We start from the raw sequence: 25,400 nt of genomic DNA, 5'->3' as shown, positions 1-25,400 counted from the left end.
ATATATATTTCTTTAAAAAAATTCAAAAAGCAAACCTTGATTTTACCATTTTACATAAGGGATTGCTATTTCACTATGCTACTGTATATAAAGGGACTTGAGCATCCAAAGATATTGGTATCCACAAGTGTGTGTGGGGGGGGAGGGGGTTCCTGAAACTAAGACCCAGGGGGCCCACTGTATAGGGAAGCATTTGGGAAATGAACACACAGTTATATTTTTAGATAATACATCAGTAGTAGTTGGTGTTGTTGTTACAGTGGGCCCTTCCCATACCCAGGGCCCCGTTCCGGATCCCCCCTTACATATGGGAAAAACACATATGCTTAAGCCCCACTGAAAATAATGGGTGTGCACTCCTGTGTGTGGCATGACACGGGCAGAGCGGGCACAGGTGCCATTTTGTCCCCCAGGGCTTGCCATACGTATATGCTCAAAGCAGCGTATGGCAAGCCTGCATATGGCACAGGCGGACTGGGGCTAACGGTGAAAGTATATTAAAAGCAGAATGTTCTTTTTCTCAATTACAAGCTGTTTTTGAAACTCAAATTAGAAAATAGTTGTGGAGCATTATGAAGAATGATTGCTGCTGTTCAGGAAATGAATACTTTACTGCACATAATAAGTGGATCATGTTCAGCTTTCTTTCAGTTACTAAGGTACAAATACCTTTATACTAAGCTTAAAATGGAACAATCAGAATTCAATAGCTGTTCCCCTTCTCTACAGACCTGGATCGTGATTCCCTTGCTTGTGTGAAACAGATATGACTGCTGTTGCACTTACTGAAATTGAGATAAAAAGTGGACAATGGTTGGGTTCCCAGATAACGCTTTGGTGTTATGTGACTGAATTCTGGGTTTCTATGCTCTTTTGATACTGCTGCTTCTTTTGTATGTTTATGAGAAATTGATTGGAAGATTTTATTTCTCTTTTCAGTTAGCTGTGTTTTACAGTTACATGCAAATCCTGGATTTTGGTTACCAATAACTGGTTTAGTCAGACAGGCCAGGATCAATGATTTGCCGTTAACTTATTTGGATAAACCATAGCTAAAGCTAACTGTAATGGAAGTTCTTGTTAATTAAAGATGGAAGCACAACTTTATCGCCTCACAACTACACTGAAAGAGGAAAAAGGAGGAGCCTTTTTGTAAAGATAATATTAATAGCGATCTGCTTTTAAGTTCAAACGTAGCCATAATATCTTAGGTGAGGAAGGCATAGTGAAAGGCAAAACACCCAGGAGTACCTGTTTCTCTATGTGTGCAGACGTTTCTGGATAGACACGGCAATCTTGTAACTCCAAGTAGAGTTTATTTCATGAGTGGAGCTAGCCCACATATATTATAGTAAATCTATTAACTTCATGAAAGGCCAACAGCATCATTGCTTATAGCAAGGAAAAGCTTTACAAGCTGGTTACCTCTCTGGACTGCTATTCAGGAGTACCACACATCCCTTTTTCCAAATGACATTGTGTTTTGGGCTTTGATCTGATTACTTTTTAAGTGTCTACACTATACTTGTTGCTACAGGTACCATCTATCACTGTTTTCACCCAATCCTTTTGATCAAACATTGCCAAGTGGCAAAATGTGGCTAGAGAGTTTAAAAGATGTACTGAATATATTAATATTTTAAGACTGAATGTTTTATGAGTGTCTGGTATTTATCTTCTTCAGCTTATTCTAAGAGGGCTCCTCAGCCTCTGAACAAAATTCCCTATTGAATTCAAAGCATCCAAGGTCTAGCAGACGATAAGAAGAGAGTTATCGGTTGTTCTTTTTGCTGACGTTTCTACTGCACTGTTACTTACAACCTTTGTGAGAAAGCATGAAGACCTGATACAATCTGATTTTTTTTAATTCAAGCATTACGTATAAGCTTCATATCTGTTACCCAGCCAACAGACTGGCAACTTCAAGTAGGATTGCTAGCTGACAAGTGGGTTAAAACCTATGTCTGGAAAATAACTTTTTTCTTAGAAACTATAACTGTAACTGACCACTGTGTACACACTGTATAACTTCACTGGTCCTGCAGTCAGATTGTTCTGTGGCATGGATTGGCAAGGATAAATGAGTAACCATTATGGTCTGAGCTTGTGTTTTCATAAAAGATTTAAATGGCTAGTTACAAATAACTAGTTATTTGCAATTAATTCCATTGGGAACTAAAGTAGTAATTATGGCATAACTTTTAAACCATGAATGGGATGTCTACTTCTCTTGCAGTAACTATTCTAGTTACTTTGAGAAACAAAAAACAATAACAACAAACCCAAGAAATACCTACTTTAAAAAAATGATGACAATTATAACAGCTAACTAGTTGGGAGACCTTTGGAAATGTAATAGTAACAAACTACTTTTAATATGGTTTTAATATTGCATGTGGAAAATACAGATTCTTTGTATACCTTTCACTGTACTTCATTGATGAAGTTTGGAGTAGGAACTCTCAAATTTAACAGGCAACTGTCCAAATATTCCAGAAGAGGCATAAATACCCTTGAAGTTTGTAGAGTTCGCCTTGTTTTTCTTTTACGACCCCAAGATCCATCACATGCAAAATAATAGGTTTGGAGGTACACAATGAAGGCTTAACTAGAAGAGACAATTACCTGTTACACGTCACTGAGATTCATGTACAAGTACAATTCTGTATCTGAATTGCTGCTAGTCAGGGATTATAGCATCTTTTATGTATTTATTTGCTGTGTTTAAACAGTTGGGAGTTAGAAACACATGGAATCTAATGAAGACCAACAGTGATTTTTCAGTAGACTCCAAACTCTTCTCTATCACACTTTCCTACTAATTTTTAATGGTGACGGCCTAATTATAAGATGCTTTCTCTTGCCTCTGTTTATCATGTACGGACATCAGATGCTAGGGAGAATGATTTAGTGATTGGGAGAAACTTTAAACATAAGGGGGGAAAACATAGATGAAAATATTAATGACCATTGAGATTAATTGTGTGTTTTAGTAATATCAGTTTACTGCATAGATGAAGCATTTTAAATCCCAGTGATATTGCATTGTTCATGTAAAATTTATTTTTGTAGGCAAAAGAAAATATATACATAGATCATTTTTTTTCCATTAGGCTCTGTGAATGTGTTTATTTTCTATGAATAGATATGCAGTTGTATCGTGTTTTAAAAAGTAAAAATGCTTCAGTTTATGTGTTTTAATTGCGACTGCAAATTCTGTTTTCCCAAGGAGGGAAAAAACACAACAATGTTGTTAACCAGGTGTTAGTAGTTTTAACTGAGTCGGATCAGGCAGTTTCACCCTGGCTGCCTGGAACAGCAGTGTCCAGCAGTAGTTTTTTGTGGGTTTTCCGGGCTATGTGGCCATGTTCTAGAAGGGTTTCTTCCTGACGTTTCACCAGCATCTGTGGCTGGCATCTTCAGAGAATGAGTGTCCAACAGTGTTTACTTGGAATAATTACTTTTCTGGACCATAATTCCCAGAGTTCCCAGGTCAGTAGCAATGCTGGCAGGAAGACCTGTGAATGCTTTACGGTTATGAATGGTTTATAGTTGCCCCGAGCATTCTTCTAGGAACATTAAGAAGAGAGAAAGGGATATGGTGGTTATTTTAATGCAGGTAGATGAATCAGATTATTCTTAGGCTCTTGGAAATGGCTTTTTAAAATTCACTCTTCAGCCTTTTAATTGCCTGTGCACCATAGTCTTTGCTTCTGTGTTTCTACAGCTCCAGTGTTCCTACCATGAGCTCCCTAGACCATGCTGTTCATCTAGAAAAGAACTGGAGTCTTTTCTTTCTTTTGCTTGTTCTTCAAGGTTTCCGTAACCTTAGGGGCTAAAGGGGTAAAATGACCATCAGTGGAAAGTATGCTGTTGTCACAGGAGCACCCTCTGGTGGTCTCAGTTAGCCCTAGCAGCTCCATTGTATAAGTATGCAGTTCACTCTCATGTCCTGCACTTCTCAAATGAAATATCTATTTCAGTTTAAATGTTTGAAGGAGCCTAATGTCAAGAAAGGCTTTTCAGTCTCCCTTGTTGACCAGGCAATTAGCAGCTTGGTACTTTTTGTGAAGAAACTTAATCAGAACAAAAATTATATGCTTTGTCAGGAACTAATAAAGACCTAATTCAGTGTAAAGTCGAAGGCTTTCATGGCCGGCATCCATAGTTTTTTGTGGGTTTTTCAGGCTATGTGGCCATGTTCTAGCAGAGTATGTACCCGGGGTATGTTGCCCGGGGGCATCTCTTCCAGACGCCCCCAACCCTAGTACGTACACGGTATGTACAAAATGGCGGCCCCCATTCTAGACGGGCCCCGCCATTAGGACATCACGAATGCGCCGCCTCCAAATGGAGCTCCTTCTAGGATTTCCGTCGCTGGCACAGCCTTCATACGGCTGCACCAGCGACGCAAAGCAGAAAGGAGCCAAGTGGCCCCTTTCTCCTCCTCCCCGCTGCCGTCGGGTGTCCTTGGGGCATGAAGCCCCAAGGACACCCCTTTCCAGGCTGCAGGGAAGCGGCCTTTTGCCGCTTCCCCACGGCCTGGAAAGCAGCGGATCGGGGCCTCAAAGGCTGCTGCTGTGGCAGCTGAGGCCCCGATCCGGCGGGGAAAGGGCCAGATACAAGCCGCCCCAAACGGGCGGTCTGTAATGCGCCTCTGTCACTCTCCTTTGGACATTCCAGTATGTCACTATGTTCTTGAAGGTGCTTACCCTTTACATTTCATTTGAGGGTGGTTCAGTAGTTCTAAAACATTCCTAAACAAAAGATCAACATGATTGCATTTTCCACAGATTATGGCATTTTTGTGTTGTAATGAGATGTGTCATCAAAATCAGGTTTGCACTGAAAATAAACAATGGGCTTTGGAAACTTTCTTCCTAATGGCTACATTAAACATGAAGGCCTTTCAAATTGCAGCAAAGAATAATTTTCAGTGAAGTGCAAGTTGCTGCTATTTGTCGAAATAATTTAGAAATATGTTTTGGCACTTGGTATGTCTGTGTACCAGAAGCTTTTTTGCATTTTCTGAAACTTATTACAATCAGTTGAGGACAAGAGGAATTACTTTGTCCTTCAGCTTGCTTTGAATTGTTCTCTTGAGCATTTGCCACATCAGGCAAAGACTTGATTTTGCTCCCTGTTGGATGGGCATTCAAAACTCTCCAAAAGTTTAAACCACTTATAATTGTCAAATACCGTAATTTTGACATGTCTGCCCAGTTGCTGTTGTAGATTACAGGGCAGACCTCGCTAGGCATAAGCCTCTTTTAGTCTACAGGACATCATGTCTGAATGTAGTTAATACAGTTAGCTACAAGACTTTAGACTTCTTACTGGATTTATCTCATGCCAATCTGAAGAATATTAATTCTTCTTAAATCTAGAAGAACCAGGAAGTTGAATTCTTCATGAGTACAGCCTGTATCACCTGTTGGAATGTTATCAGTGGTTCAAAACACACTACAAAAATAATCCAGTTTGAGACCGCTTTAACTGCCCTGGCTCAATGCTAGGAAATCCTGGGACCTGTAGTTTAGTGAGACATTTAACCTTCTCTGTCAGAGATCTCTGGTGCTACAACAATCTACAAGTCCCAGGATTCCTGGCACTGAACCAGGGCAGTTAAAGCTATCTCAAACTGGATTATTTCTGCTGTGTGTTTTGGACCAATGTTTTAAAAACATGGTCTTCAATAACAAAAGATTTCTGGGTGAAAGGGCAGTATTGTTAAAATAATAATTTTCAGAACCTTCCAAAGAACAGGTTTCTTGTGTCTTTCCAATAAAAGTGTCTGGTAAAGTGTCTGTCTGTTCAGTTCTTTAATACTATTCAAAATCCGGAAAGAGCCCCCATACAGGATTGTCTGAAATGAAGAACTATATATTGTGTGTATGTTTAATGATGATCAAATCAGTGGTAATACTTCTTATTTTATTTTATTCTTTTTATAGGTACTACAGTGCTACTATTATGCAGATGTCAGGTGTTCAAGATGACCGACTTGCAATTTGGCTTGCTGCAGTTACAGCATTCACTAATTTCATTTTCACTCTTGTTGGAGTTTGGCTTGTTGAGAAAGTGGGACGCCGGAAACTCACACTTGGAAGTTTAGCAGGTATGTGGGTAAGACAGTTTTGACTAAAGTTTCATTGTAGCATGACATCTTAGGATCGACTAACAAAGTTATATAAACTCATTTGAATATAAATAACAATTAAAGTATCTTTTGCAAAATACTGTACTCTTCTTCAAACATCTTAAACCTAATCAATGTAATTCAGAACCTTGAGTTTGAAGCTGTGTAATCAGTTGCTTGATCGGGGTAAAGCATAGAGGTGGATAAGATAAAACTAGAATGTTAAAATGAAATCTATTAAAAATACTTGTCTTCAGTCTAATTAGATAGAAAAAGAAGCCTCCATCTTCCTGGTACAGTTCCTAGTCAATTAATTTTGCTTTCTGAGTATTAGATCTGAATCCTGAGTTTAAGTTACATGACCAGGTCCCAACCACATTAGTAGCTGATAGTTTTTATCAAGTCTCATTTGGTTTTACAGTAAAGATACACATTATGTTCACTTTTTGATATAGTTGGGTATGCCAAAATATATAGCACTCATCAAATCTATATATAGTGTTCCATATACAGTGGGACCTTGTTATCCACTGGGATTTGGTTCCAAGAACCCCCGTGAATAACAAAATCTGTGTATGCTCAAGTCCCATTAAAAACAATGGCATAGCAAAATGGTGTCCCTTATATAAAATGGAAAAATCAAGGTTTGATATTTGAAATTTATCCTTTTAAAAAATATTTTCAAATGCTTGAGTCAGTGTATAAAAAATCCGTGTTTAAGGGGGGGGGCAACTGTATAGATATTTATTTGGCCTTCTGCTTTGCTGTGATTGCTTTCTTTACTTGGACTTATTGGTACTGTGTTGCTTATTATTTTTAACGTAAACCATTCATGAACTGAAATCCTGGTAATGCAATTTACACTTTTTAGATTTTTATTTTTAACAATGGGTAACTATATTTATTTAAAACATTTCTGCTCTGCTCTTCAGCCAGAAAGGACCCCAAATACAACAATCCCTGCCATCAATCAAGCTTCCAATTTGAAAACATATGAGAGAGAGGCAGAGTGAGAACCACTTCAATTTTTGGAACCATACAGTTAATTCAAGTGAATAAGGGGGTAAAGGGGAGAAAGATAATAATTGTAAAGTAGAGGTGTTGAATTTTCATCATATCCAAAGCTGTTACTGACTGATTTAAGTCATCAGAGGTCACTAGAAGGGCTGGATCTGAGCATAATAGACTTTGTAGCACTTCAACATGCCAGAGCATGTTTCAGGGGTGCGGGAAAGGGCTTGCTGCCAGTTTGATTTAATGTGTCAATATTCCTGACAATACTGACTAACCCTCCAAATAACAACAACAACAACAACAAAAACCAAAATACCTTCAGTTGGCAAGCCATGAGTGGTACACCTGTAGTCTCTGGCTAGATATGACCTGCAGGAATATTCCATCCAGGTAGAAGAGCATTTAAAAGCCAGGGAGCAATTGCACAATGCTAGGCTATGATGTGCAGCCCAGGAAGCAGTTGCACTGGGGATTACTTCTGAGCAGACATACATATAAGTGAGGAGTCTTTTTATATGTTTGGGATCAAAAATGCCCAAATTGTATCTGGTCCTTGTGTCTGAATTCCTGCCCATGTGGCCTCCAAGGCCTTTCTCAAACTGAAATTCAGCCTCCCACTGAGGACAAAGAAGGCTACCCACCCTGATAGAGAATCTTGGTAATGTAAGATTTTCTTTAAAAAAAGAAAAAAGAACATGTTTTCACCAGTTACAGTACAACTGCTGTATCTGTATCTGTCTCCTGGTATCTCTAACGGTGGAACAAAACTAACTGGGTCTTGCCTTAGACAAAGAGTTGCATTGTTTGTTTATTTATTTAGAGTATTTATAGCATGGTGTAATGGTATGGGTGCTGGACTCTGGAGACTAGGGTTCAGATACACACTTGGCCATGGAAACTCACTCTCCATCTCAAAGGCTGGCAAAGGCCTTCTCTGAACAAATCTTGCCAAGAAAACTCTGTGATAGGGTCATCTTAAAATGGAAATTACTTGAAGATATACAGTAACAACAATTTTAGTTCAGCAGCTTACAAACTGTTAATGTGCTAGTTCCCTGCCCTCCAGCCAGCAATCTAAGGCCCAAGGCAGATGGGCTGAAAGGGGCGTGGCGGCGGCGATACTAGGGTTCTGGACTGCGCAGCAACCGCATGGTCTGGACCCCTAGTGTGTAATGGTGGCGGCCTGATGGCGGCGGCCCGTCCACACAGGCGCCACCATCTTTACATAAGGGATGCACAGCGTCTGCACGTCGCTGCATGTCTGTTACATCACGAGTGCGCCAGTGGCAAACTCGTGACATAACCCAGGCACTGCAAGAAGAACCCGGAAGTACCGGGTTTTTTTTATTTTATTCTGGAGGGACGTAGCGCTGTTTGGCAGCTGTGGTGTCCCTCCGGAGTTAAAATGGGCGCCTGCAGACCGCCATTTTCGGGCAGTCTGTACTGCGCTTAAGACAGGACATAGAAGGAAAAAAGAATGGCACTAGGGGAATATTTATCACACTTTCCTCAGACTAACAGAGAACTTCATGTGCTGTGTATTAACAAAGTGCCTATTTAAAAAACTTGAACTTCTAAATGGAGTATCTACCACATCTCGGACATGGAAATGACCAGCTGTCATTCATAGTAACTATGTGTTCCCTCCCCACTCCTTCTCCAGGATCTGAGTGCTAAGGAGTTAGATGCCTCCTTAGGAAACCATTAATACAGTGGACAAAGTCACTCCAACTTTGTTAAATGGACCAACCCCAAGACATTTTATTTTACTTGGAAAAAAACAAATCAGCCTTCTGCAATACTACGGTTCTGTATTCTGAAGCAGTATGCTTTATTTCTTTGTTGTAGGCACTACTGTTGCACTTGTTATTCTTGCTTTGGGATTTCTGCTGTCAGCTGAGGTTTCACCACAAGTCACTCTTAAACCTGAAGGCCCTTCAAGTCAGAACTCTAGCTGCATTAGATATAGGTAAGTTGTCATGATTTTCTTATAAGAACCTCTAATGTTCATCTATTTCCCCCCCAGTTTTGTGTAGTATAAAATTATTTAGCCTAGAATCTTGTGTCAAAACAGTCTAGAAACAGTTTAGTTATTTCAGTGTACCCACTTATATATTCTGTTAGAGGTGGGTATACCAATGAGAAGCTCTGATGCATCATTGTATTTTAACTGTTCCTAACTGGTTCTGGCCTTTTTTTTTTTTTTTGCCATAAAATATAGCACAAACTCGACTAACCCAGTAAGATAGAGATGGGAAACCATTGGCTCTCCATGTGGTTTGGGCCTCAACTGCCAGTATACCAGTCAGCATACGGGAGTTGTAAATCAAAACATTTGGAGGACAAGAGCTTCCCCACCCCTGCACTAATACAGTGCAGCCTTGGATAAAGCACTTATAGGGTACTCCGTGTCTCCTTGTAGGGCACAGTTAGGAAAATTAGATGTTACTGACCTCAGGTTCATCCAACCTAGCTATTTGGGCATATGTGCATATTTCATCTGCATATGGAGGATAATAGGTTTTCCACCCCAGTTGTGGAAGAGCCCATATTAGACACAAGATGGAGCTCCAAGGTTCAAGCAATCCTAATTTAGGCAGACATTTTACCTTGGATCAATAGTGCCCACTGTGTGTGTATAAAACATGTTCACTTGCTCAGGAAGGTTTCTGTGATTTTGCCCTGTCCTCTCTCACAGCTAGACATTCTTGTCCCACATTATTGCTGTTCCAAGAGTAGCTATAAGTAGGTGGTTGAGTGGGCTTTTAGTAGTTTGACAGAGGCAGGAAAATCCCACTGCATGAGGGAAACTCCATTCATGTTTCTTAGGCTCCAAATCAATCTGTTCTAAGGTTTTCTTACTATTCACCCTGAGCCTTTAATGAACTAAAGGATGTTTTAAAATTCAAATCCATTAATTATAAAATCCAATTTAATTTTGAGTACTTTTGTTGTATGATAAAGAGCAGGTACATACATTTAGTACGTGTTGCAAGAGTGATGGAAGCATGTTTTAGGATAAAGAGATGTGAAAGCTGTATTTCCAGTCAAATACAGATTAAGAGAAACAGGAGGTATGAAATTCATGCAGTCTGAACTGCTAGTATTCTGTAGCGAGACATTTTGAAATATGTTTAATTACGTGGTACCTCTTCTTTCTTCTGATGAAAAATATAATTATGTTAGGCAGTGCTGGAGGAATAGATGAAAGATATATTAATAGGGATAGAGAAAAATCTGGTGTAAACAGGAGCCTGTGTGCTGTAGTATTGCTACTTCCTTTGAAATGGATTCATTGCCTTTGTGAAATCATGTGAGAAGTCTCAGAGATGCAAACTCTAAAGGCCTTCTTCGGTATAACATTCACAACTAAGATCTCCAGAAATGAAGCCTCAGTAACTAGAAACTAGAAATGTTATTGCCATAGTATGTCCATTTAAAATGACTGAACATAACATAACAGGACTTTCTCTGACAGGCAGTGTGTTACCAGTCTTTTATGAGTGTGCCCTGGTAAGCTAGCCAAAGAAGGATAAATAATTCAGCATCTCTAGTCAGAATACAAATTATAGTACAAAGGCATATGAATCAGGGACTTGTGAAGAAAATGAAGAGACAATGAAGCCAAAATGTAGAGAGAGGAAAGATTTACCAGCAGAGAAGGGGGCCGGTCATCCTGACGTTGGGTAGCTCCGCCTGCAAGGCTCCTGTAGGCAGGAAGCAGACGTCAGGATGACCGGACCTTCTCTGCTGTAAAGGGACGTATCTCAGGTAAGGACTAACGTTCCAATATGAGTGACATAGGGTGACAGGGTGTCACTCATATTGAGTCCCATGAGTGACATAGCGATTCTGCAGAATTAAAGCAGTTTGACACCATTTAAACTGTCATGATGTATCCTACAGAATCATGGATTTGGAGTTTGGTGAGGCATTCAGCCTGGTGTGTTAGAGAGCTCTTGTGCCTTACCAAACTACAAATCCCAGGATTCTTTAGAGCTCTGGCAATTAGGGTGGTGTCAAACTGCTTTAACTCCGCAGTGTGGCTACATCCATAGAAAGATTAATTAGAAAACTGATATTCCAAGCAAACCAGCATATATGTGATTAATCTATAAGGGGAGCTATTAAAATGAGTGCCTAATATGAAGAGAGAGGAGAAACAGATAGAAAGAGTAAGTGCACTCCCACAAGTCTGTTTTTGCACCCCTTCAATTGCTGTGAAACTGATTTTTAAAAATGTTGTATTCAAAATGCTCCCCATACCCAAGGGAAAGGCATTGTCTTCAAAACTGGGGATGACTTTAAAACGTTCCATGGAGGGGGTGTGTAGGGTGCAGGGGGAAGGGCTTTTCTAGGCCTAAAAAGCTCACAGCCCCATTAGAAAGACAAAACTGCTCCTTGTGCCCTCTTTAAGTAATTTAAATTTAAAATAGTTTTTTTTTTACATCAACACCTAGTGGGTGCAGGGTGCACACACAAGAGATGCCACCATCCAAGGTCTAATGGGGAAGAATGGTGCCCTGACCTTGGGTAATTGCACTCCCCACTTTGGGCTTTTACCCAAGAAATCTCCATTCAGCCCAAGCCTTCTGTTCCCCTTTTCAGATTCAGCAGGGACATCCTAACCAATTCCTGTGGACACCAAGGGCAACTTCCCAACATAATGTATCTTCTCCAGTGTGGTATTCTCACTCGCTGTCAGAATACCACACTGGGGGGGATATATTAGGGGATATATAAAGTTGAGGTTGTTGTACTTTGGCCACATCATAAGAAAGCATGACTCATTGGGGAAAAAAACACAATAATGCTAGGAAAGGTGGAGGGATGCAAAAAGAGAGAAAGCCCGCATGCTAGATGGATAGACTCTTTTAAGGAGGTCTCGAGCATGAATTTACAGGAATTTACAGAGCAGTGGAGAATAGGGAGTCCTGGAGATTCTCATTCACAGGGTTGCCATCAGTCAAAATCATCTAGAGGGCAGTTAACAGCAACAAATGCTACTGGAGAGTGATTACCCTTTAGTCAAGATATTAATGAAGACTCTAACGCAGTGATTCCCAAACCTTTGACTTCCAGGTGTTTTGGACTTTAACTCCCAAAAGCTCCAGCCAGCTTGGCCAGCAGTTAGGAATTCTGGGAGTTGAAGTCCAAAGCATCTGCAGGACCAAAGTTTGGGAAACACTGCTCTAAAGCTTGGGGAATCTTGTAGGTGTCTAATCCACAGAGTAGCCATGAGTTTGCATTGACTTGAAGGCAGTAAACAACAACAACAACAACAACTCTTCCCTTTAGGTCTTAAAGAAGAACAGGGCAACACAAGAGATGAAAATAAGATTTGGTTTTCCTAGCATAAATATTTTTGGGGAAAGTGCAGAATGCAAAGGAGAGTTGTATTTGGAGTATAGGTCCCTCATATTGTGTTAATGTATTTACCCATTATTGCAGTGCCTTAGGAATTGACCTTTTCCTTGTCTGTGTTCTGTGATGTGCATTAAACAGCTTGGTTACATTAGGAGCTTGGCATGCTTTGAGAAGACGACTTCTTCATGTTTTGGAGGCCCCAGACCTGCTAACCAGAGGGTAGGAATCACTCCCAGGTGAAATGTTCATGGAAGACATCCATGGACTGCAGTTTTCCTGCTGGTGATGACTAAGCTTCCTGGCCAAATTACAGGGTTTTATAATCACGATGCTAAGGAGATATTTAAAATGTCACTGAGGTAGTGACAACAGGGAACTTTCTTGAAATAAAATGGAGAGTTGCAGTGCACATTCTCAGGCTGGTTGAAGGAGCAATCCACACAAATTACTGGTATTATTAATTTGTTCTCCAGGACTCAGTGAAATTTCACAAACGGTAGTTTAGTGCAACTTTCTTGTTTGTGTGTTGATTGACTGTATCTCTTTTCCACCACAACACGATTTCTTCTGTATTACTAGAGCAAGATTGAGAACAGACCTAACTCCAGATGATAAGAACAGAATTGCTTTCACAACTTAGAAAAGCAATTTTAATGGCTGTGTTCCCTTCAGGTGTAGGATATTTGAAGGGCAAGTTGTAGACAATAAAATGTGTTGGAGCAGAGGTACAGCTTAATATGGAAACTTGTATTTGAAACTTAGGCCTGTTACAGACTGCCAAAATAAAGCTGCTTCGGGTCTCTTTGGAGGTATGCTATTTAAATGATGCATGCATCCTAAGAATCCGGAAGCTGCACCAAAAGCTGCACTCCGGTGCTTATGAATGGAGTGTGGCTTTGGCGCGAACTCCGGACTCTTAGGACCCATGCATCATTTAAATAGCATATCTCCAAAGAGACCCGAAGCAGCTTTATTTTGGCAGTCTGTAACAGGCCATAGTTTGTAAGTTAATGAGAAAAAGGCTCCAGTTATGGTGTAAATTAGTGGAGAAATTGAACCTGAGACTTTGAATCATTGGCAGGCATTGTGGAAATTGCTTCCATTAGCATCATTTACCAATGTGTATGGTTTATTTTGGTTAGCACTTCCTCCTGACAAATGAAATTGGAGGGGGATATATAGTTTCAGGACAATATCAAGCTGGCAATTCTCTGCTGGATAGAGAAATTAGGTTACATTATGTCATTTGTGCTATATAATTTCAAGGGTAGTCCTGAGTAGAAAAGGCCAAAGCATCAATACTTAAAAGATCTGCTGAAAATACATTGGGTTATGTATAATGTTATAATGGCAAATGCTTGACAGGAACACAGTGTTAATAAATTTTATTTGTAAAACCTTTTCTTTTAAAGAGGGTGTTAAGGCTGTGAATTGCTGACTTTGTGAATGTGACCTAAATTCAATTACTAGTTCAAACTAGAGTATGACCCCTTGAATCAATGGGATTTATGTGGGCTTGGCATCCAGAAGTTGATTCAGTGAGTTTTCTCTAGTTGGATTTAGGTTGGTGTGTTTTAGTGATCTATAATTTTTCTGTGCTATTCTGTTTTTTGCTGCTGCTTGAGTGTCTTACTGTTAAATTATAACAACCGTTTTAAATGAAGTTTCTTCATTTATCTTGATGCAGCCTGGAACACTCCATATCAAAAGCAGGGTAAAAGTGATTTGACTGAATGAATTTGGAGATTTTTGTTTTAGAAAAAATGTGCATGGTATAGAGTAAATAGATCTTGAGCCACCATCTTGAGGGGAGAGAGGCAGGCGAGCTCCAACTGCCTGCCTGAAGAAGAAAAGCCCTCCCTTCAGCCACCATCTTGAGGGGAGAGAGGCCTGTTATGTTTGTTTGTTTGTTTTTTTACTTTGTATTGTACTTCCTGTTGTACTCCGCTTTGATCTACTTTGGAAAAGCGGTATATAAATAAACATTATTATTATTATTAGATGGAGAATGTCTAAAATTCTCTATTTAAAACGGTTTCTCTGTTAAGTTATACATTCCCTTGAGAGTTCTGTAGAGCATCATATCAACTAAAATTAAATAAGACTATGATTGCCTGAAAATTTTGCTAGTGAGTTCAGAACAAGCCAATAAAAGTACCCCACAGAATGAGAAACTAATGTATAGAACCCTTTGGCTAGAAGACATGGTGATAGGCTTGTGGCCCAACAAGGCTATGCTAGAATATATTGATTCCTAAGGCTAGGATATTATACAGTTTAATTGCCAACTAAGGGGCTTTTGCAACCACACCTTTTCTGGCCAGATCAGGGCTGTGGCACCCTCATGCTGTGGCCCCGATCTGGCCTTTGAAGGCTGCAAAAAGGAGCCACAAAAAGCAGCTCCTTCTTGCACCCTACAAAGGGTGTCATAGCCGCGGCAACGCAGCTCTACGGCACCCCTTCGGTGCTGTGTCATTTGGACGCAGTGCTGGAGGTGCGTCATGATGGCGTGCGCCATCTGGAGCGGCGCGCACCTTCATGGCAGCCTGGGGGCAGAGTTAGGGCAGGCGTAGTCAGGATGCTGCACCCTGACTCTGCCCACAGGTCGGCCTTTTGGGCCAATCTGTACAGGCTCTAAATTGCTACACTACAGGAAATATAACAAAGCTTGGATAAGGTATCTTTATTAGATTATTGGAATATCACATTACAAAGGCTGCCTCCCATGGAATCCTGAGATTTGTAGTGTAGGGAGGGGCATTTAGAAGTCTAAGCCAGAGGCCTTTTAGGCCTCACTAAATTACAAACCCCAGAATTCCACAGGGGCAGCCATAGCAGTAAAAGTGTAATAATAACACTTATAAACCTTTAGGGTGATATCCTGGTCAATTTCCCATAGTTTTCCAACCAGCATGACCAGTGGACGATTGGGTGAGTTGTAGTATCCTCCAAAAAACTTGTACAAGTTTTATTACAAATAATGACATCTCTTATCAGCCTAATTTTATAGCTTTAGTAAAGGGGAGGACCAAACACAAAGCTTGTATCACAGCTAATTTTTCCTTACTTGCTTAACTTTAATTTGGCCTACCCCAATATTTATATTTTTATTAAAGCTTTAATCATACAGAAACACAAGCTATGTGTGCTATTCAGAACACCCATCATTCAAACATCGCAGTGGAGCCAGGAGCCAATATAATGTTTAGCAGAACAATATAATAACTGTAATTGAAGAAATCATAAAAGGTCAACAACGTGACCTGTGACTATAGTTATACTCCGTTTTCAAGCAACATCTTTGGTCACTCCCAGCCCTTTAGGTCACTCCCAGCACTTGTTGTATTTCCTGATGGGTTATATGCTTAAACTGTTCCTACATCTTTTCATTCTCATTTCTTTTACCCACCCACCCCAAGCTGTGTTATCAACAGCATGGATGTGTTCCAGCACATCCAGTTTTCTTCCCTGTGGAAACTCTGATTTGCTGTCACAGACTTTTTGACACAATGTCTGTTGAACATTTGTTAGACAGTCCATCCTTTGCAACTAGACTCTTCTCAGCCAGACTCCCATCTTCTGTGGAGGCCTAGGTCTTAAAGGTTGGAAGGGACAATGGGATAAAACAGATGATACTTTTCCGATTGTATAGGCGAAGACAGTGTACTTAGCTGTCTACATGCTTATTTGGCTTTGCGGCCTTCATTTTCACAGCCCAAAATCTTTCCAGTATGCATACTTCAAAAGTCCTATCCAAGTGTTTCTCCGGGTAAACTTTTTCTAGAGTTGGCTATGTGGAAGGTTCATGTGAGGTAAAGAAGGCAAAGTGTTGCCCTGGCACACACATTGCAGAAATCATCAATGACTGAGTCATCTTTGCAAAATTAACCTCACAGAGTTAGTCATAGCTTTCTTTATGAGTGGCTGAAATTAAGACATTGTTACTTTATAATATTTTCCCCCTAATATCTCAGTGATATTAAAAATAGGAATAGAATATGTCTGTGTTTGTAATGCATTGAGCAATAAAACTGCAGTTCAGTTGAGGCTGTTAACCGGTGTACCACTCTTATATTTCCTTCCCTTTGTAGTGAGCTGTTCACTCTTCATTCTGCTTGGCTTCCTTACCGCCTTTGCCTTGGAAAACACAATTTGATACATTTAGTGAGCCCTTAGTATCCACTGGGGTTTGGTTCTGGGTCCCTCCCCCATGGAGTAGAGAGGTTAGGGCACCCTCAGGCCATTTTAGATCCAGGAGAGGACTTTACCTAAAAAGACAGTAAAGCAGCATTCAACTTCTTCTTTACAAACTTCTTTCTTAAAACAATGCCAAGGATAGATCCAAAATGAGGCAAAATTGTTCACCAAATCCCTGGGTTGGGTGCTTTGTTACCAAAAAAAAGAGGGGGGGAGTGAAAAATGGAGAGATTCCAAAAATGGACTACAAAGTGAGCCTGGGAACACATGTAGCCTAAGGACAACACTTTCTCCATCTTTGACCTGGGATCTCTTTATAGTAGGATATGCAGTAATACTGAGAAAGCTTTCTTACAAGCACAAAGTGATCTTGGTTATTGCAACATCTTAACCAATTAAGTCCATTCTTTGCAAGTATCCCATTAACCAACACGTACCAAAGGTTTTGCTAAAAACTGAACAATAGTCCACTGGTGAAATACAGTCTCCTTGTCCCTGATCCAATATGCTTCATTTAAGAGACTGCAATCTTAATATTTTAAAATGGGGAGGTATCCTCAGACTGTAGGGTTGAATTCAGCCTTCTTGAGGTCATGGTCCATCCCTCTGGGGTTTCCTAGATGTCGGGTCCTCTTGCCATGATAAAGGTCTATGATCGTTTCCCAGTTTTTGTAAGTTTTACCCCCAACCCCTCTACAAAATTGAAATCCATCTCCTAACCTCAGTTATTGCTGATAATAATGCTGGCATTTTTCATCCCACAATGGCATTTTAATTCCACCATTTTCCCCTTCCTCCCCATCACGGGAATGCTGTGTTATTGTGTATCTTCAAGTAATGTCCCTACCTTTGGTTTGCATCATATCTGTTTTGCCCCAATAGCAAAGACGAGCTTCTTATAGCTGATCACCCAAGGCAGATTCCTATGCCAAACTCAAAAGAACTAAATCCAAAAATGAAATACATGAACATGTTCAGACAGTCCCATGCTGCTCAAATCAAAATGCAATTAAAATTCTAGTTGGATGTTCATGTAGTAGAGCTGAGGAATGACCTTATAATAAATCCTGAAATTGACTATGCCATAAAGGCTCTTCTTGGACACTAATATATAACCTTTCCTTAGCGTGTTTCCCTCTCCATTAATTTCATAATTTAATTTAAAATCCCAGAGGATAACAGAACATCTTTCAACACAGAGAGTCCAGGCACCTGTCATTTCAGTAATAAAAAAGGAACATGGAATACATGTTGTTGTAGGTCAGATAAAGGAGCCATTTTAGTCTTTAATAAAATGAAGATATTTTAGAATGCTCTTCTCTTACAGTTATTAAGAAATTAGTAGATTCTCTATCATAGTTCAGGCAAGCAAAGATAGACAAGATATACTTGAGTCAAACCAATCTGGAACTGTGGACCACAGGGATCTTTATAGGAAAATGAGGTTTTGAAATATATATTTCTTGTTATTTGTCTTCAAGTCATTTCTGACTTATAGTGACCCTAAGGCGAATCTGTCATTGGGTTTTCTTGACAAGGTTTGTTCAGAGTGGGTTTGCCATTGCCTTCACTGTGAAGGTGAGAGTGTGTGACTTGCTCAAGGCCATCCAATGGGTTTCCATGGCTGAGTGGGGATTCAAACCCTATCTCCAGAGTTATAGTTCATCACTCTACTACACTATGCTGGCTCTCTGAAATGTATACTACAATGATTTAAACAAGAGGTTTGAGTAGGTGCAAGAAGAGTATTCCAAAACATTCAGTTTGAATAGCATCTCAGATTTATATATTCTTCTGTGTAATTTTGACATATTAGAAACTGTAGATATTACTTTTAAGGGTATTTGGCCATCATACTGGTGGAAAGGTTTATTCAACCACAAATTATGGTGTCTGAGTTCCAGTTGGCTAGATTGTTAACTAATCAGATGAAATCTTTTTCTTTTTACAGAAACAAACAAACAAAAATACCCTAAGAAACAAGGTTCTAATTTATTTCTTGAAACATAGCTACTATTGCCAAAAACATCCACAAAATAAATATGTACACTAAATCATCAAATTTCATTAATATATAAATTACCTTCAGTTCAAATCTAGCATTAGGAACCATAAAACTCAGTAATGTAATCCAATTAGCAAGTATTTCCATCTACAGTATAAGCAAAATCTTAACTGGTCAGGGGGCATATTAGATACCTAAGGTGCTGGAGTAGGAGCAGAACTGAGATTAAAATCATAACAGTGGTATCAGTTTTTCCTCTAAAGCAGAATATTTTTGTGGTAGTTTGGGCCAAGGCTGCTAATGCCTTGAAGTTCAGGGTTAGCAAACTGTGCAAATGTATGGTCATCTAGCCTGCTATGTATTTATGTTGACCCTGTCCATTTTTTGTGTGCCAGACCTCCACCAAACTATGATCAGGGCATTTGTGTAATGATATGAGTTCATGATATAGATTGGGCAGAACTGATAGTAGCAGCAATGATTGTATTGTTTATGTAGAATCCATAAAAAAATGAAAGAGCATCCAGAGTTAAACAACATGCTAAGTTTTCAGATTCGTAGCCACCAGTGCAAACTGGTAGCATGTTTGATGTTATCAGAGAATGGAAAACAAATTCACTAGATAAGTCTTCCTAAGTGGAAACGAAGATAATTTTCTTGTGTTTCCTTATAAATAAGATGTAACAAAATGAACAAAAAAAACTCCAAACTGAACTGTATTTTCAATCCCATGCAATAGTGTTATTCCCAGGGTAGTTTCTTATAACTTTCTTCTTCCAAGAAAACAGAGCATATATCTTTAGAATTGAATTCCAGAAAGGCTTTCCTGTGTGCAGCAAGTTTTGTATCAGGTAACTTAAAAGGAGCAACATTAGCTGAAAAGACTTAACACACTGGGACAACTGATATTCTACCCATAATATAGAAGTGATGGCAAGAGATCTTGCTTTGAGAATAGCATCTTGCTGGATCCCTTGAGATGAACTTGGTGGGAAAAATGAAACTAAACAAAAGCCCATAGATAACTAAATATTGACTGCTGGTTGGGTTCTTAGGTACTGACCAAGTTACACACACACACACACACACACACACACACACACACACACACACACACTTGTTCTTGCTGACAAACTCTAGTTAGCATATCCTGCATTGTAAGGCACCCAGTTCTAAGAAAATATGGCTATGTAATCTGGACATAAAAATGCAGTAAGCTTCCCATTTTCTCTGGCTAGTAAACATGTATACAGTTTCATGAGCCATTGAATGAAGCTGTTAGCATAAAGAACTGAGTTCAGCACACAACTCTGTTTAACTTCCTTGATTGTTGGAATAAGGAAAAGTCCACTGCTTTGTAATCTGATTCTAGGATCATGGAATCGTAGAGTTGGAAGATACCTCAGCAGCCATCATGTCATTCCATCAAAGCACACCCCCCCAACAGAGGCCATACAGCCTCTGTTTAAAGACCTTCAGAGAAGGAGACTCCACCACTGTCTGAAGAAGCGTGTTCCACTGTAAAACAGCTCTTGCTGTCCAGAAGTTCCTCCTAATGTTTAGGTGGAATCTCTTTTGCTCTAATTTGAACACATTACTCCATGTCATAGTCCCTGACACAACAGAAAACAAACTTGCTCCATCTTCACTATGACATCCCTTCATTATCCTCAATATATCATCATCATCATCATCATCATCATCATCATCATCATCATCATCATCATCATCACCACAAATTATTATTATTTATTTCATTATTGTTGTTATTGTTATTATTTAATTATTGTTATATATTTGTCTTGATGCAGATTAGAGCTTGATTTGCAGAGATGGCCAAAAGTGGGGGTGCTGAATGCAGCAGGAACTGCTATTTGCTGAGCAAGTGGCATCTGCACCTTGTTAGTTTCATTTAGAGAAAATGTCAGTTGGACATGCAGTTGGTACAAATTTTGCATTTCAGAATTTTTCTGTAGCCGTTATTGGGGCATATGTTTCAGATTATAAAAAATCATGTCATATATCCAGCATTGCCTATATATTAGCAATAAATGGATGAAGCCTGTCACTATGTGTGCAAAATTGCAGGATCTACATTTAAGCAGTTGTTGTGCATATAATAAGATTTGCTGCTTGGCAGATGGAGTCATTGACTGCTTCCAAGCAAGGCTTTCATGATACAATCACTTTATCTTATTTGTGGGATTCTCCAGGGGCTGCAGACTACAATGTCTTAATTTAGTAATTTGTGGTATTTTCCTACTTCTTCCAACTTTTCTCTTTCTACACAAAATCTGTTACAGAGAAAAGACAGAATAACTACACAGTTCAATTGCCATAACTAGTAGCCTTCTGTCTGGAATTACCATTTGTCTCCCCACCCCAGTTGCCCAGAGCAATGAGGTAGGGAATGAGGAATTGTTTTCTTTTTGCTTATGTTTTCCCCAACTAATTCTCACAACTACATATAAACATGTCCATGTTTACTTTGTCAAACATTGTTTTTAATCAGTAAATAATAGCAAAAGGCACATGATCTAGGCAATTTCTTTTTTCTTTTTACTCATTTTAATAAAATGTTAATCATAGATATATTAATCGCAAATTGTGGTCCTGCTTTCTGGCAGCTGCACTGTCAAAATAGGGCCACAGACAAATAAGGGAGAGGTATCAACATTCTTAAAGGAACCCCCCCCCCCAAAAAAAAAAAAAAAAATCAGTGAAGACTTTGCTTGTTCATTTGAGGCCAGAAAGGAATATTCTAAAAGAAGGTGATGATGGATGGAAACACTGATGAGGAGAACATAGCCCTGCAACAATTTGTTGGGGGTAACACTTGTATTACCTTTGTGTAAATTAGAGTTAGGCATAGCTAGTGGTCAAAAATGGGGCAAATACTGGAAAACCACTAGGTTACCTACACTAGTTTAGTCAGTACTGTGCATTGTAACAAGCCATTAGTATTATCAAAAAAGGCAGTTACATGTGAGGTATAATTTCTTTTACTATGGACAATCCTATATAACAATATCCAACCCTGTTTATTTGTTTGTTTGACAGCTACATCCCTTATGTAAACAAAAATCTGCAGAATGGAAAAACACATGGTCCAGTAGGTTTTCATCAGTCTTCCTTTGCTGAGGTTGTATTCCAGGCCTACCCTTTTATACTTTTGGTGTCTTTATCATCAAAATAAATAGTTAAATAGTTATTTGCATGTTTTGCTCAAGATATTTGAATATGTTTTACAGACCTTTTTCCCGTCTAGTTTGGTTTTGCAATTAGCAGCTGGGTGCTCAGGAAATGTCCCTAGATGAGATCAAATGTACAGCTGTACAGTGCTATTTTCTAGGCAGGGGAGATGAGAATGAGCTGAAGAGAAAATAATGTTGGCTGAATAATACCAGTATTATTGCATACCTTCAGTGTCATTGCCAATCTTCTGTCTTTGTCCTTAACCAGTGATTCACAAAGTGGGTGGTAAGCCCCCATAGGGGTGGTGGAAGGATCCAGAGGGGCAGTGAAGTGGAAGGGGGAAGTAGGGGGTAGTAAGGGGGAAAAGATGATGGCAGGAGGGTCTTCAGTCAGAGTATAGATGTGCAGGAAAGACAGTGGGAATCAATGGTCTTTAGGACCATGGTGGGGATGAGGATTACATCAAACTTCTTTTCAGGGTCCCCCGACAACCACCGCCACACAGCCTTGCTGAGCATTTTGTTTGCTGGTGTCTCCCACTTTTTGCTTGTCCATGTGTCTTTCACTACTAGGGGCAGTTGGGAAACTTGTGCAAGGCTTGGGCACAGGACATCGCTTCTATGGCTCAGAGCGGCACCAGGTTTTGGGACAGACTGGAGCAAAGAGTAGGAGCACATGGTGGCAGGGGAGAAGTGGTGGCAAAAAGGAGCTTTCCAATTTGGGACCCTGCTTAAGCTTTGTGAGCTTTGCTGGGAATTGACTAGCAGGCTGGAGTTGCAATTCTACTCCTGCTTTCTTTCATCAGATAGACTGAGAGAAGAGGAAGCAGAAGAAACATTTTTTTTCCCCTTGGGAGAATGGACACTTGAAGCTGTGTGGGGAAGACATGTCCCTAGGGAAGGAGTATCTGTGCTCAATTCTTGGAAAGAGTCATTTGTATTGAAGCAGTTCCTGTAGTTAAAATCTCTCAATTACCAGCTTACATCAGTCTCTGGTCCAGTGTATGTGGCCTCTGTAAATGCTCTACACACACACCGGCTTCGTCTTTCTCTGCCCTGATGAAGGATTGAGAGTCTCTCCTATCTAGAGAGAAGCTTCTCCCTTGCACCTGGTCACCCTGGGAGCAGAAACTGAGTAGCTATCTGAGCAGAAACCAAGAGGTCTGTTGTCCACACTGGCCTTAGCTGCAAGGCTGGCACGGGTGAGAGGCTTCTCAGTCGCAGCTCAGCCAACTGCTCAATTGCTCTCCCAGGATGACATGGCACAAAGGGAGCAGTGACTGAGCAGCCAGCCAAACAGCAGCCTACGCCAAGCCTTAGCTGCAAAGCTGGCACAAGCAAGAAGCTTCTTGGTCGCTGCTCAGCCAGTTGCTTGGTTCCTTCTCCCAAGGTGACTGGACGCAAAGGGAGCAGCAACAGAGATAAAGGTAAAGGTAAAGGTTTTCCCTTTGTAAGATTATCTAGTCGTGTCTGACTGTAGGGGCTGGTGCTCATCTCCGTTACTAAAACAAGGGAGCCAGTATTGTCAAAGATGACTCTTTGGTCATGTGGCCAGCATGACTGCATGGAGAATAGCAGATCTAATACCAAAAATATGCCCGGGGGGGGGGGTATTAGGGTTGCTGCCCAAAAGAAAAGGAGGTGATAGCCTGAAAAGGTTTGGGAAAAGGGAACCACTGCTCTTAACTAATTGGACTGGCATCCTACTTCATAGGTTGCTTTGTTTCGTAGAAACAGTTTGTGCTGCAGAGAGGTCACTCCAAGAAAAAAAAAACCTCATTGGTAGATCATTCTTTTGTAAGGAAACCCCTCTTGCTTGTCATGAGAAACTGAACACAGATCAGCACTCAGTACTCTGAGGAGTACAAGATGTTATGATTATGATTTACTTTTACTGTTCTTGAAACTTCATTGTAAATAAGATCTGAATAGGCTTCTGAGCATTTTCAGAATTTTCTTCTGGCTGATTGATCCCTGCTTCTCGAAGACGAAATCTTTGTTGTGTGTACTCTTATGTAACCCTGTTATATGAGCAGCTAGGATGAGAGTAAATGTTTTTTGCACATTCCTTATTGACATAACCTAATACTGCATTCCTATTTTTAAAAATGATAACAAAATCAAACTGGTCAAATTATCATTATCAAATGATTATCAAAATCAAATTCGGGTGGAAGAAAGAGTCACCTTTCATGTGGCAGGTGATAAAGCATGAGTAAGAGATTATGATGGACTTCAGCTCCCACCATCCTTTACTATTGGCTTTGTTGGGTAGGGCTGATGGAAATTGCAGTCCAACAATATCTAGAGGGCCACTCAACCACACCCCTACAAACAAATTTTCATTATTTCAGAGGAGAAAACAGTGGCTAAGTGGTTTATTGCTGCTTGTGCTCCTGTGATGTTTCTCTTTTTATTTATTTTCATGGTGTGCTGTATTGCTGTACTGCTTTTATTATTTTTAACTATCTAGGGGGCTTTTCCATAAACTCAAAGTCAACAATTTTTTAATAACTGCGGCCCTTGTGCTGAAACTAATATGCTGCCATTTGGTCTATTCCTTTCAATTCTAAAATGTGCTGCCTTGCTTTACATGTTAATGTCGGACTGAATAATAGATATTTTGTATAGCATAAATGTAAATAATAAGCATTGATCTAAAATCTTCTATTGAGTGATTCTTGTGATATTTCCGTTCCCAATATATTACATTCTGTGAAACAAAAAAGTAGCAGAGCAGGACAAAGCAATAAATTTGCTGAGAATTTTTGTCCCATTTATTTTTGTCCATATGGGGAAAACAACCCTGTTATGTAGGCAGGTGGGTGAAACAGGAAATCATTGTTTGAACACTTGAGATTATGTTGTCATAAAATGTCCCCACCAACCATGTTTGCAACAGAGAGAAGGGCCTCTGCTGAGGATCTCAGAGCCTGGACTGGCTCATACAGGGAGATATGGGCTTCCAAATAGCCTGGACCTGAGTCATATAGGGCTTTATAGGTCATAACCAGCACTTTGAATTGTGCCCAGAGACACTGTTTCAACAGGGCCATTGTGTGATCTCTGTGACCTTCCTCCATTATGTGCATTACTGATGAGAGACACTGATTTAGGACCAGGACCAGCCTCCTTGGATTGAGGAGTAGTAGAGTTGGATGTCATCTTCATATTGATGGCATGGCACCCCAAAACTCTGGATGGCCTCTCCCAGTGGTTTCATGTATATGTTGAACAGCATAAGTGACAAAACAGAACCCCAAGGGACCCCCCACAGACCAATGGTCAGGGAGTCAAGCAGGAGTCCCCTAGCACCACCTTCTGGGTTCATCACTCCAGGAAGAAACTGAGCCACTGTAAAACTTTACCTCCAAGTCCCATCCCAGAGAGATGGCCCAGAAGAATATTATGGTCAGTGGTATCAAAAGCCACAGTAGAGGTCCAGCAGAACTAATAGGGACACATTCCTCCTGCCCAGTTCCCT

General features: G+C 40.1%; 1 protein-coding gene across 1 annotated transcript in view; it reads left to right on the top strand.

Moving 5' to 3' along the window:
- SLC2A13 (solute carrier family 2 member 13) overlaps positions 1 to 25,400 on the top strand; it is a 143,492-nt gene that overhangs the window by 86,311 nt on the left and 31,781 nt on the right. Inside the window, exons 5-6 of the mRNA XM_089524497.1 lie at positions 5,955 to 6,118; positions 9,002 to 9,122. Of these exons, the coding sequence (XP_089380623.1) occupies positions 5,955 to 6,118; positions 9,002 to 9,122 (285 nt within the window). The remainder of the gene's footprint in view (positions 1 to 5,954; positions 6,119 to 9,001; positions 9,123 to 25,400) is intronic.

The sequence above is a fragment of the Sceloporus occidentalis genome, unplaced genomic scaffold (genome assembly GCF_023333645.1).
Source record: "Sceloporus occidentalis isolate IW3139 unplaced genomic scaffold, rSceOcc1.0.p SCAF_5, whole genome shotgun sequence".
In the NCBI taxonomy this organism is placed as follows: domain Eukaryota; kingdom Metazoa; phylum Chordata; class Lepidosauria; order Squamata; family Phrynosomatidae; genus Sceloporus; species Sceloporus occidentalis.
The sequence above is the reverse complement of the archived record's forward strand: the minus strand, read 5'-3'. Positions and strand labels throughout refer to the sequence as shown.